Raw genomic sequence first — 12,559 nt, 5'->3', positions numbered from 1 at the left:
TAGCATTATTCACAAAGAAAACTTTACGCCTTTAATATAATAAGATTTATAAATATCAATAAATAATATTGTTTAAAAAAGTGAATCTGAAATGAAAAGTAGTAAGGAAAATACAAAATTGAAAATTGAAAGTGTAGGACCTAAATTAAGCTATCATAATTAATTAAAATAAAAAGACGACAACCAATCTTAAATATTCTCAAAAGATTCTCTTAAGGAAAGAAATAAAGGTTAAGTAAGCATCATTTTAAATAACTAATATTAGCCAAATCAATGAATCATAAAAATTGAAAGTTATAAGCAAGTGTCTTAAATCAAAAAGATTAGTTGTCTTTAAAAAATTATTCTGATTATAAAGAAATCACGAAAAAAACGATGAATAAATATTAAATGTTTGATTAATATTATATAATATTTTGAAAAAATTTTTTAAATCTAAAATATAAACATATATATAGATTTTTTTATTGATTTATATTTTTAAATATCATTCATTTCTATTTTTGTAAGTAAATAAATTATTTATAAAAAATAAAAAATAAAATTTACTTAACTTCTATAAAAAAAGTTTATTTGTTTTGGATTGTGATATTTTTAATTATAAAAACTAATTAAAAACAATAAAGTTCTTTTTTCTTTTTCTATTTATTGTGCTTGCATTTTTAAGTTCTTTCTTTGTTAATTTATTTAGCACATCCTTTGATTTTCAAATTTTTTACTTTTATTATTAATTAATTAATCTTATTATTTCATATTTTTTCTTCATTTTTTCCTTCTAATTAACTATTTTATGATATATTTTTTCTTCAATATTTAAAAAGTGATAATTAAATTGGTGACGAAGGTGCATCAGGCTTAGGTTCTGGTTTAGCAAATTGCATTAATCTCTCAAATTTGACACTTGACCTTTGGTAAAAAAGTTTCTTTGTTTTGGATTGTGATATTTTGAATTATAAAAACTATTTAAAAACAATAAAACTCTTTGAATTTATTTTATAGTTTTTATTTGATTTATTTTTTTATCTTTATTATACAACTAATGCTATTTTATTTATTAATTTAAGAAATATTTTTTAATTTAAAAGTTTATTCTATTTTGATATTTATTTAAAATTTACACAAATTTATTATAAAATATTAGCCAAATCAATGAATCATAAAAATTGAAAGTTATAAGCAAGTGTCTTAAATCAAAAAGATTAGTTGTCTTTAAAAAATTATTCTGATTATAAAGAAATCACGAAAAAAACGATGAATAAATATTAAATGTTTGATTAATATTATATAATATTTTGAAAAAATTTTTTAAATCTAAAATATAAACATATATATAGATTTTTTTATTGATTTATATTTTTAAATATCATTCATTTCTATTTTTGTAAGTAAATAAATTATTTATAAAAAATAAAAAATAAAATTTACTTAACTTCTATAAAAAAAGTTTATTTGTTTTGGATTGTGATATTTTTAATTATAAAAACTAATTAAAAACAATAAAGTTCTTTTTTCTTTTTCTATTTATTGTGCTTGCATTTTTAAGTTCTTTCTTTGTTAATTTATTTAGCACATCCTTTGATTTTCAAATTTTTTACTTTTATTATTAATTAATTAATCTTATCATTTCATATTTTTTCTTCATTTTTTCCTTGTAATTAACTATTTTATAATATATTTTTTCTTCAATATTTAAAAAGTTACAATTAAATTGGTGACGAAGGTGCATCAGGCTTAGGTTCTGGTTTAGCAAATTGCATTAATCTCTCAAATTTGACACTTGAACTTAGGTAAAAACAGTTTCTTTGTTTTGGATTGTGATATTTTGAATTATAAAAACTAATTAAAAACAAGAAAGCTCATTTTTCTTTTTGTTTTTATTGTGCTTGCTTTTTTTTGTTCTTTCTTTGTTAATTTATTTAGCTCATCCTTTTATTTTCAAATTTTTACTTTTATTATTAATTAATTTATCTTATTATTTCATATTTTTTCTTCATTTTTTCCTTGTAATTAACTATTTTATGATATATTTTTTCTTCAATATTTAAAAAGTTACAATTAAATTGGTGACGAAGGTGCATCAGGCTTAGGTTCTGGTTTAGCAAATTGCATTAATCTCTCAAATTTGACACTTAACCTTAAGTAAAAACAGTTTATTTGTTTTGGATTGTGATATTTTGAATTATAAAAACTAATTAAAAACAATAAAGTTCTTCTTTCTTTTTCTATTTATTGTGCTTGCTTTTTATAGTTCTTTCTTTGTTAATTTATTTAGCTCATCCTTTTATTTTCAAATTTTTACTTTTAATATAAATTAATTAATCTTATTATTTCATATTTTTTCTTCATTTTTTCCTTCTAATTAACTATTTTATGAATATTTTTTCTTCAATATTTAAAAAGTTACAATTAAATTGGTGCAATGGGTGTATCAGTCTTAGGTTCTGGTTTAGCAAATTGCATTAATCTCTCAAATTTGACACTTGACCTTTCGTAAAAACAGTTTATTTTATTAGATTGTGATATTTTTAATAATAAAAACTAATTAAAAACAATAAAGCTCTTTTTACTTTTTGTTTTTATTATGCTTGCTTTTTTTTGTTCTTTCTTTGTTAATTTATTTAGCTCATCCTTTGATTTTCAAATTTTTACTTTATTATTAATTAATTAATCTTACTATTTCATATTTTTTCTTCAATATTTAAAAAGTTACAATTAAATTGGTGACGAAGGTGCATCATGCTTAGGTTCTGGTTTAGGAAATTGCATTAATCTCTCAAATTTGACACTTGACCTTTTGTAAAAACAGTTTATTTGTTTTGGATTGTGATATTTTGAATGATAAAAACTAATTAAAAACAATAAAGCTCTTTTTACTTTTTGTTTTTATTGTGCTTGCTTTTTTTTGTTCTTTCTTTGTTAATTTATTTAGCTCATCCTTTGATTTTCAAATTTTTTACTTTTATTATTAATTAATTAATCTTATTATTTCATATTTTTTCTTCATTTTTTCCTTCTAATTAACTATTTTATGATATATTTTTTCTTCAATATTTAAAAAGTGGTAATTAAATTGGTGACGAAGGTGAATCAGGCTTAGGTTCTGCTTTAGCAAATTGCATTAATCTCTCAAATTTGACACTTAACCTTTAGTAAAAACAGTTTATTTGTTTTGGATTGTGATATTTTGAATTATAAAAACTAATTAAAAACAACAAAGCTCTTTTTTCTTTTTGTTTTTATTGTGCTTGCTTTTTATAGTTCTTTCTTTGTTAATTTATTTAGCTCATCCTTTGATTTTCAAATTTTTACTTTTATTATTAATTAATTAATCTTATTATTTCATATTTTTTCCTTTTATTTAAAAGTTTATTCTATTTTGAAATTTATTTAAAATTTACACAAATTTATTATAAAATATTAGCCTAATGAATAAATCATAAAACTTCAAAGTAATAAGCAAGTGTCTTAAATCAAAAAGATTAGTTGTCTTTAAAAATTGATTCTGATTATAAAGAAGTCACGAAAAAAGGATGAATAAATATTAAATGTTTGAATAATATTATATAATATTTTGAAAAGTTTTTTTAAATCTAAAATATAAACTGATAGATAGATAGATTTTATTATTGATTTTATATTTATAAATATGATTCATATTTATTTTTGTAAGTAAATAAATTATTTCTAAAAAATAAAAAAATTAAATTTATTTAAATAAATTAATTCCTCTTAAGTAACCCTATGGTTTCTCCAAAAACGATCAAATAATTTGAACCATCAAAACATAAAATTTCGTTTATTGTAAATCGAAATGGTATTTTACTCATTATATATATGTAGAAATATATATTATTTTATATAATCAATATTTTATCTTCTTCAAGAGTATAAATCATAAAGAATTAATACTGGCTAAAATTGCATGATTTATTTAATTTGCTTGTTGAATAGAATCACTGAGAGTTCTTGAGTTTGAATTAAACAGAATTTATTATAGTTTTCAATATCAGAAGCGAAATAATTCTTCTTTATCTTTTGAAATATTTATTAAGTAACCTGATTTTACACTAAAAATAATTAATTATTTAATCTTTCATTCAAAATTTAAGAAAGATGATCTGTTTCTACTTAATCAACTAGCATTTTAAGTAATACACTAAAGATGTACTCACTATTTTTTAGCAATTCATTTATTACATCAAAAAAATTATTGATTTCTAAATGAAAAAATTTAAATTTTAGCTTTTTAGATCTTTCTAAATTAGATATTAATTCTACAAATTTGATTAATTGATTTTGATTTATTTCTTAATTATTCAATAACCTTTACTCTAATTCTTATTTTTTTAAGGAAAAAAAACTGATTTATATTTTTTTCAACCAAAAATGACTCTTTGAAAGAAAACAGTTTACCTTAAAAAGATCTTCAAATGAGTGAATTGAAAATTATTTGGTACCAAGAATTTATTCATAGAAGTAAATGAATTATAAAAAACTAATAATTAGGAAAAAAATGAATGTAAATGTCATAATCAGATCATAATTTCCAGAATAGCTAACAATATCTTAACTAAAATAAACAAACCCTACTACTAATCTAAGAAATGAGCTAAAGTATTAAGCTTATTAAATATTACGAGCTAATTAAGGAATTAAAAAATACCCAGCAGAGTTAAGTAAGTAATTAATAGTAAGCCATATTGAGTTTCTGCAAGTAATAGTCTGAAAAATAATGACAACAGCTGGAATTATTAAGTTATAATATTAAATATTGAATACTTTATCTTGTTTACATTAAGTATAAAGAATTAGGCTAAGAAAGTAAGATAATTAAACTAAAAGCTATCCAAATAATCTATTATTAAATTTTATTGAATTTAGTCTTTATATAAAACTATACCTATAACACCACTAGCAACATAAGAGAGTAGCACTTAGTATAAAATTGATCAAAAAAGCTATGTAAATTATACTATGTTGTGTGTTTCTTAGATCATTTGTGAAGAATAAACAAAAGTATTAAAAATAGATTGTTAATAAATTAATAAATACCTTATATTTTAAGAATTTATTCAAATAATCTTAGCTAAAATAATCATATTTATTACTTTTATAAGGTAGAATAAAGGAAACATTAAATAAATCTAATAAAGCAAATTTATTGTCAATATTCATTTTTCTACTTTCAGCATTAGGTCCTCTTCCGCATATTTCAAAAAGTAAAGTGACAATTATACTTAAGATTATAATTGCCAATTAGTAAAATAAGTATGTAGCGCATTCATTAAATTTAAAATGATTCTCTATAATCATAATAATTAATAGAGTTTAAGAGTAGATTGTAACAATATTACTAAGCAAGGTAATCTTCCAGAAGGCTTACCTTTAAGGTTCATCCATAATTTATAAGTATTCCATTTAATACTTCAGAAAAAAAATCTTAACCTAAATACTATTTTTTTAATTAATTAAATACAAAGCTAAATAGAAATCTTTTCAAATTAATTAATCAACATCAAATTCTTATTTTCTCTTATTAGCTTTTATTTGTTTTAATACGCAACTAGCCTTATAAAAATTGCAAAATGAGTGCTCATTTCTTATTTTAAAGTAATATCATAAACTAAAAAATAACTAAATGATGTATCTAATATCCCTAATGTAGTTATTAATATATTCTATCAAGAATTTATAAAACAATAAATTGTAAAAAATTTAAATGACTTTAACATAAAAAAACAAAAATAAAAATTTTATTTTAAATTAAAAAAGAAAAAAATGTATTAAAAAATAAATTATTAATGAAATAAATGATATATTTTCATGATTTATTAAAATATAAATTAATTAATTTTTAATAAAATAAAATAAGAAAAGAAAAGGAAAAAGAAAATAAAATTAATTTTCACAAAATTTATAAATTATTTTTTAATTTATAAAAAAGAAATTATTTTTAAACTTGTTATTTAAAATTAAAAAATTAAACAAATAAACATTTTAAAATAAAATAACATAAAACTAAAATGTTAATTAATTTATTGATATTTTATTTAATATTTAATAGTAGCTTCTTAGCTACATAAAAAAAAAATCAGTAAATAGCAATAATCTATATTTATTTTGTCTTCTTCATGAGTATAAATCATAGAGAATTAATACAGGCTAAAATTGCATAAATTATTTAATTTGCTTATTGAATAGAATTACTGAGAGTTCTTGAGATTGAATTAAACAGAATTTATTATAGTTTTCAATATCAGAAGTGAAATATTACTTCTTTATCTTTTTAAATATTTATTAAGTAACCTGATTTTACACTAAAAATAATTAATTATTTAATCTATCATTCAAAATTTAAGAAAGCTAATCTATTTTAATTTTATCAACAAATAAACTAAAGATATACTCGCTATTTTTTAGCAATCCATCTATTACATTAATAAAATTATTGATTTCCAAATGTAAAAATTTAAACTTTAGCTTTTTAGATCTTTCTAAATTAGATATTAATTCTACAAATTTGATTAATTCATTTTGATTTCTTTCTTAATCATTCAATAATCTTTACTCTAATTCTTATTTTTTTAAAGAAAAAATACTGATTTATATTCTTTTCAACCAAAAATGACTCTTTGAAAGAAAACAGTTTACCTTAAAAAGATCTTGAAACGAGTTAATTTAAAATGATTTGTAACCAATGCCTTTTTCATAGAAGTATATGAATTATAAAAAACTAATAATTAGCAAAAAAATGAATGTAAATGCCATAATCAGATCATAATTTTCAGAATAGCTAAATATATCTTCACTAAAATAAACAAACCCTACTACTAATCTAAGAAATGAGCTAAAGTATTAAACTTACTAAATATTACGATCTAATTTAGGAATTAAAAAAAACCCAGCAGAGTTAAGTAAGTAATTAATAGTAAGCAATATTGAATTTTTACAAATAACAGTCTGAAAAATAATGATAACAGCTGGAATTATTAAGTTATAATATTAAATATTGAATACTTTGTCTTATTTACTTTAAGTATAAAGAATCAGGCTAAGATAATAAGGTAATTAAACTAAAAGCTATCCAAATAATCTACTTTTAAATTTTATTGAATCTAGACTTTATATAAAATTATACCTATAGCACCACTAAAAACATAAGAGAGTAGCACATAGTATAAAATTGATCAAAAAAGCTATGTAAATTATACTTTTTTGTGTGTTCCTTAGATCATTTGTGAAGAATAAACAAAAGTATTAAAAATAGATTGTTAATAAATTAATAAACATCTTATATTTTTAGAATTTATTCAAATACTTCTAGCTAAATTAATCATATTTATTACTTTTATAAGGTAGAATGAAGGAAACATTAAAAAAATCTAACAACGCAAATTTATTGTCAATATTCATTTTTCTACTTTCATCATTAGGTCCTGCTACACATATTTCAAAAAGTAAAGTGACAATTATACTTAAGATTATAATCGCGAATTAGTAAAATAAGTATGTAGCGCATTCGTTAAATTTAAAATTATTCTCTATAATCATAATAATTAATAGAGTATAAGAGTAAATTGTTACAATATTACCAAGCAACGTAATCTTCCAGAAGGCTTTCCTTTAAGGTTCATCCATAATTTTTAAGTTTTTCATTTAATGCTTCAGTAAAAAAAAAATCTTAACCTCAATACTTTTTTTTTAAATTAACGAAAAACCAAGCCAAATAGAAATCTTTTCAAATTAATTAATCAACATTGAATTCTTATTTTTCTCTATTAATTATTATTTACTTTAATATACAATTGGCCTTAATAAAATTACAAAATGAGTGCTCATTTCTTATTTTAAAGTAATATCATACAAACTAAAAAAACTAAATGATGTATCTAATATCGCTAATGTAGTTATTAATTAATACATTCTATCAAGAATTTTAAAACAACAATGTAAAAAAAATTTAAATAATTTGGAATTAAAAATGATTAACTAAAATAATTAATATTTATCTAAAAAAATAAATTTATGGTGTTTAATATTTTTAGTAAATTATTTATTACAATCGAATACTTATTTCATTTTAAAAATTAATTGAAAAATTTGATATTTTGCTCAAATATAAAATTAATAATTTCATTAAAAAAAAAATAATTTTTTAAATCCAATTTTAATTATGAAGGTATTTATTTACATTAATGATATGAATAAATAATTTAAATGTACAATATAACAAAATTTTGTTTGTTGGTTATTGAAAATTTGACTATGTTGATATTATAAATGTGTTATTGAAATAATTGATTTATTATTGATTAAATTACTAAGATTTTATTAACTAATTCATTCATGATAAAAATTACTAGTAAACTTAATTTGGTGTGAAAATTCCTTCATAAAGTATCTATTTTGAGATTTCTAAGGCAGTTTCTTCTTTATTATCTTTCAAATTAGATATTAATTCCTTAATTTATTTAATTTCTTTTTGGGCTTGTTCAATCAGTACTTACTTTTATTATTAAATTCTTTTAATTTTTACAGCTTAGAATAACTTTTAAATTTTTTCTTAAGAGTTTTAGAAGGACTAATCATTGCTAAAATATTGATTTAATTAAGTTAGAGAATATCTTTATTTCATATTATATTTAAGTGTACCACAAAGTAAGTCAATCATACTCTATGAGTAATTATTTTTAATGAATTTTTATATTTCTAGTGCTTTGCTGAGATCTATGAATGAGCCTTTGATTTAATTTTCAGCTACTTCACAAATGTCATGGTAAATACAGCAATTCTTAGATTTGTAGTTTTATTTGAAATTTTTAATACTGAATTTTTACGAAGAAGACTATGAAAAAATAGAAAAGTGTGGAGATATTATTGACTTTAGAATTAAGTATCCTAAATTAAGAATGATTTACGATTATTTAGAGATATGATCTTAGATTTACTCTGTTTTCTCATTGATTGAATAATAGAGTGATAATTATTTAATTCTTTTAAAATCATCATCAATTGATTCAGATGAAAATCTGTGACCTAAAACAACTTAAAAATCTTTATCAAAAAGTATATTTTAAAATGATATTCCGTTTCTTAGCTATATTTGAGAGTTAGAAAGACTTAAAATTTTTGAATAAACTTGTTTAAAAATTTAGTGAATGCATTTTTCATTTAAAATTTTAGAGTATTAAAGTAAATCAGAAAGAGACTAATTTTCTAAATATTAGCATTTAACGTACACTAACTAATCTTAGCCTTGATTTTTTTCAGCTATTGTATTATTTATCTATTCTACTGATTAAATTTCTTCTAATTTTAGTAAATTATCAAAACAGTTTTGTTAATTAAAAGGATAAGATTGGTTTTTTAAGTCTCTTTGTATGGCTTATATTTCGTACTTGTTAGACTTTATTCTTTTAATTATGCAGAGTTGTTTTGAGGTACTATCAAATGCTTTGTATGTGTCTACTTCTTGTCCTTCTTTTAATTATTCAAGCAAAACTAAGTTATTTTAGTTTTTGTGGTCTTTATTATTAATTTTGCAGTTAAGCTAATTAACTTTTTACTATTAAGGTAGAACCAAATTTAATTTGCTTCTTTGAATTTTAATTATTGATCTTTTATTTTAGGTATTTCTATCTGAAATTGAATAATTATTAATTAATTCTTAGTTAGAGGATAAATAGCAACTCTTTTAGTTCTTTATGGTCTATTTTTCGTTTTTTTAATAATTTTGTATATTTTAATTGTATTCTTCTTAAAATTATTTCAACTAAAATTTATCTTCAAAATTGTTATTTTTACTCTTTAAAACACTTAACTTAATGTTAGACATTTAATCATCTAAACAGTATTTATTTTAGCTAACAAATTCAGCATTTGTCTGGCTGATATTTTCCAATTCTGATAACGATTTAACAGAAGAAAAGACTGATATTCTTTTAGAGTTAAAAACATTTTAGTTTTATTTTTGCTGCTAATAATAGTTTAGGAAAATATTTTCCTAAAATAAATCATTGCAATTAATTTAAGAATTTATAGAGAAGTCATTAGCTGAATTCTAGCTACTAAAGCTTTTTTAGGAAAGAGCAAAAGAGGATAAAGACTGAGAAATAGAAGAGTTTGATGATGATTGAGTACTGCATGTATTTCTTAAGTTTTTTTATTTATTGTTGTAAAAGTATCCATTTTCGCTGTGTGATTTAACAGATTAGTCAACTTTTTTACTGAGAGGAGGTTTTGAACTTTTCATAACTTACAAGTTCTTCTTTTAGAGAGGTGATAGAACCGACATGTTATTTGACTTGTTTAAAGAGATTTTTGTATTTTAATAAATTTATTATAAATTAATTAATTATTAATGTTAGATGGAAGATAAATTAAAATATTAGAAAGAAGAGTCAGCTTTATAAATGCTAGTTCTATTAAATTAGCTTTTGGTTATGAATAGTGCAATTTATTTTTTATCTATAACAAACTCATCGAAATTAATTTAAATAGAAAAAAATATAAATAAACATATATCACCAAAATATTGTAACGCTTAATTAGTTAGTTGTTTATTAATTTTTATAATAATTCGTCATCACAAAATCAGTTTCATTAATTTAATTGTCTGTTCAGTAATTACTTTAATCTATTGAACATTTTATTTGATATTTATATATTTATCTATAAAATGGTCTCATATATAAATTAATAAATGGTGAACTACATCAATATATTAAAAAATATAGGAATTTCATCTTTTTTTATTTCCCTAAAAGCCAGTAAATAAGTAGTTCATAATTAGATATGAGCGATACTTAATTTTTGATATTTTTTACATTTTGCCTATTGCATCTTAAGGTAGGTTGCTCCACGATTTTTAGCCTATTTTATTCAATCTTTTTTGCTAGTTAAAATTTTTAATTCATTCAAAATAAATGAGATCCAATATAATACCCCTCCAGCCTAAAAATTCTTTCAAGCAAGAGTTTATTACAAAATACTATATATAAATATAAATAAATAGAACCAAATAAATAGTATCTTTGATTGATTTAAGCAAATTAAATTTATTAATAGCAATGTTCAAAATTAGTGCTAAGTAATAAAGAACATTATGCATGTAACAAGTAATATATTTTTATAACAATTAATTAATTAATAATTAACTTTCATTATGAAATGTCGTTTATTAAACATTTGACCTTTTGTTCCCATATATTTTTACTAATTTTTAAAATTAAAAAAAATCGTTATCAGAATTAATAGAGTCTACAAAGCTGATTAATTATATTTACTCTTATGCCCAAGAAGGAGGCTTTAGTGTAAAACTATTCATAATTTATTTTATTTTTTCAACATCAATTTCCTTTTTTCTCGGATCTCTTTCAGGAGGTAAATCTTTGAAATCTTCTTCCTTTTAGAATTCAGACCACTAAAAATAAAACAAATAAATTTTTTAATATTCCTCAATTTATAATTTTACGTCTTCTTCTTCTTCATCTTCTTCATTTTAATCTGCATCATTATCAAGAGGTTAGTAATAATCTTCTACACATCTATTATCATCATCCTCTTCTTCTTCATCTTCATTTTAATTATCCTCGTTTTTGACTGTTGCAATTTAAAAAAATATGACATTGCTATAATATGAATATTTCTTTACCTTATTTAGCATTTTCTTCCTTTTTTATATTTTCTTCATTTTTATTATCTTCAATATTTTCTTTTAGGTTCTCATTTTATTTGCTTTAATTTATTGTTTCCTTATCGTCTTTAAATTGAGTTCCATCTTCCAGTTCGTTCTTTTCAAATTTTCCTTGTAGTTTCAGTTCTACACCTTGATAATTTGGATCTTCATATTTTTAACATTATTCATAATCTTCTTGCATCATTCTTAACTATCTCGAAACCATGTTGTCCTAATAAAAATACAAAAATTGTGGTTTTAAAGCTATATTTTTTGATAAAATTACAATTTATTCCATAGTCATTCCTTTTCTAATTGTACCTACAAAATCATCCTATAAAAAACCGTCCATCAATTCAAAATAATCAATCTCCTATTTATTTTTTATCTTTAAAAGTTGCGCAATTTAAATTTTAGAAACAAAGATATTTTTTGAAATTTCCAATCAAACTTGTAATTAGATAGTTATTTACTTATTTTTGATGAATTTAATGAAAGTCAATCAAGCTATATTCCTTTTATATTAATTAATTCTTTTTTATACAACCCGTAAACAATCTGGGATTCAATTTATAATAAAGATGGCGTGCCTGAGTGGTCAAAGGGATAAGCGAAGGGCTTGTTGCTCAAAAGCATGTGGGTTCGATTCCCATCGCCATTACCTTTTTTTTTTAATTTATTTTTTTTTATATATAAATTTATAATTTCATTTTATCAAATAAAAAAATTGTAAAACAAATATTTTAAATAAATAAAATTCAGAAATAATTTTGTGTTCACAAAAAAAAATATAAAATGTTTATTTTCACAATTTAAATTGATTTTTGGGATAATTTAGTATTTTTAGTAACACCAGAAAATATGTTGTAAATTAATAGAAGT

At 20.4% G+C, this 12,559-nt stretch overlaps 5 protein-coding genes across 5 annotated transcripts; 2 read left to right on the top strand and 3 right to left on the bottom strand. All coding sequences in view use genetic code 6, as the record gives it.

Annotated features, from left to right (window-relative positions):
• Window positions 1–91: 91 nt before the first annotated feature.
• Window positions 92–3,180, top strand: TTHERM_00809450 (SLEI family protein; the record flags this gene model as incomplete). The annotated part of the gene is made up of 8 exons (XM_001012045.2): window positions 92–235; window positions 295–392; window positions 822–911; window positions 1,698–1,787; window positions 2,050–2,139; window positions 2,401–2,490; window positions 2,707–2,796; window positions 3,060–3,180. 8 exons carry the CDS (start codon window positions 92–94, stop codon window positions 3,178–3,180), a joined length of 813 nt encoding a protein of 270 aa, XP_001012045.2.
• Window positions 3,181–4,537: 1,357 nt separating this feature from the next.
• Window positions 4,538–4,921, bottom strand: TTHERM_000809449 (transmembrane protein, putative; the record flags this gene model as incomplete). Its single annotated transcript, XM_012796561.1, has 1 exon — window positions 4,538–4,921. One exon carries the CDS (start codon window positions 4,919–4,921, stop codon window positions 4,538–4,540), a length of 384 nt encoding a protein of 127 aa, XP_012652015.1.
• Window positions 4,922–6,751: 1,830 nt separating this feature from the next.
• Window positions 6,752–7,187, top strand: TTHERM_000809448 (hypothetical protein; the record flags this gene model as incomplete). Its single annotated transcript, XM_012796560.1, has 3 exons — window positions 6,752–6,852; window positions 6,960–7,064; window positions 7,145–7,187. The coding sequence occupies 3 exons, from the start codon at window positions 6,752–6,754 to the stop codon at window positions 7,185–7,187; spliced, it is 249 nt and encodes an 82-aa protein (XP_012652014.1).
• Window positions 7,188–8,344: 1,157 nt separating this feature from the next.
• On the bottom strand, window positions 8,345–10,294 carry TTHERM_00809420 (hypothetical protein; the record flags this gene model as incomplete). Its single annotated transcript, XM_001012042.1, has 1 exon — window positions 8,345–10,294. One exon carries the CDS (start codon window positions 10,292–10,294, stop codon window positions 8,345–8,347), a length of 1,950 nt encoding a protein of 649 aa, XP_001012042.1.
• Window positions 10,295–11,159: 865 nt separating this feature from the next.
• Window positions 11,160–12,029, bottom strand: TTHERM_00809410 (hypothetical protein; the record flags this gene model as incomplete). Its single annotated transcript, XM_001012041.3, has 5 exons — window positions 11,160–11,214; window positions 11,286–11,422; window positions 11,474–11,601; window positions 11,654–11,909; window positions 11,964–12,029. The coding sequence occupies 5 exons, from the start codon at window positions 12,027–12,029 to the stop codon at window positions 11,160–11,162; spliced, it is 642 nt and encodes a 213-aa protein (XP_001012041.2).
• Window positions 12,030–12,559: the final 530 nt, after the last annotated feature.

Source organism: Tetrahymena thermophila, assembly GCF_000189635.1.
Source record: "Tetrahymena thermophila SB210 genomic scaffold scf_8254718, whole genome shotgun sequence".
Classification (NCBI taxonomy): domain Eukaryota; phylum Ciliophora; class Oligohymenophorea; order Hymenostomatida; family Tetrahymenidae; genus Tetrahymena; species Tetrahymena thermophila.
This window is presented reverse-complemented; position numbering and strand designations above follow the sequence as displayed.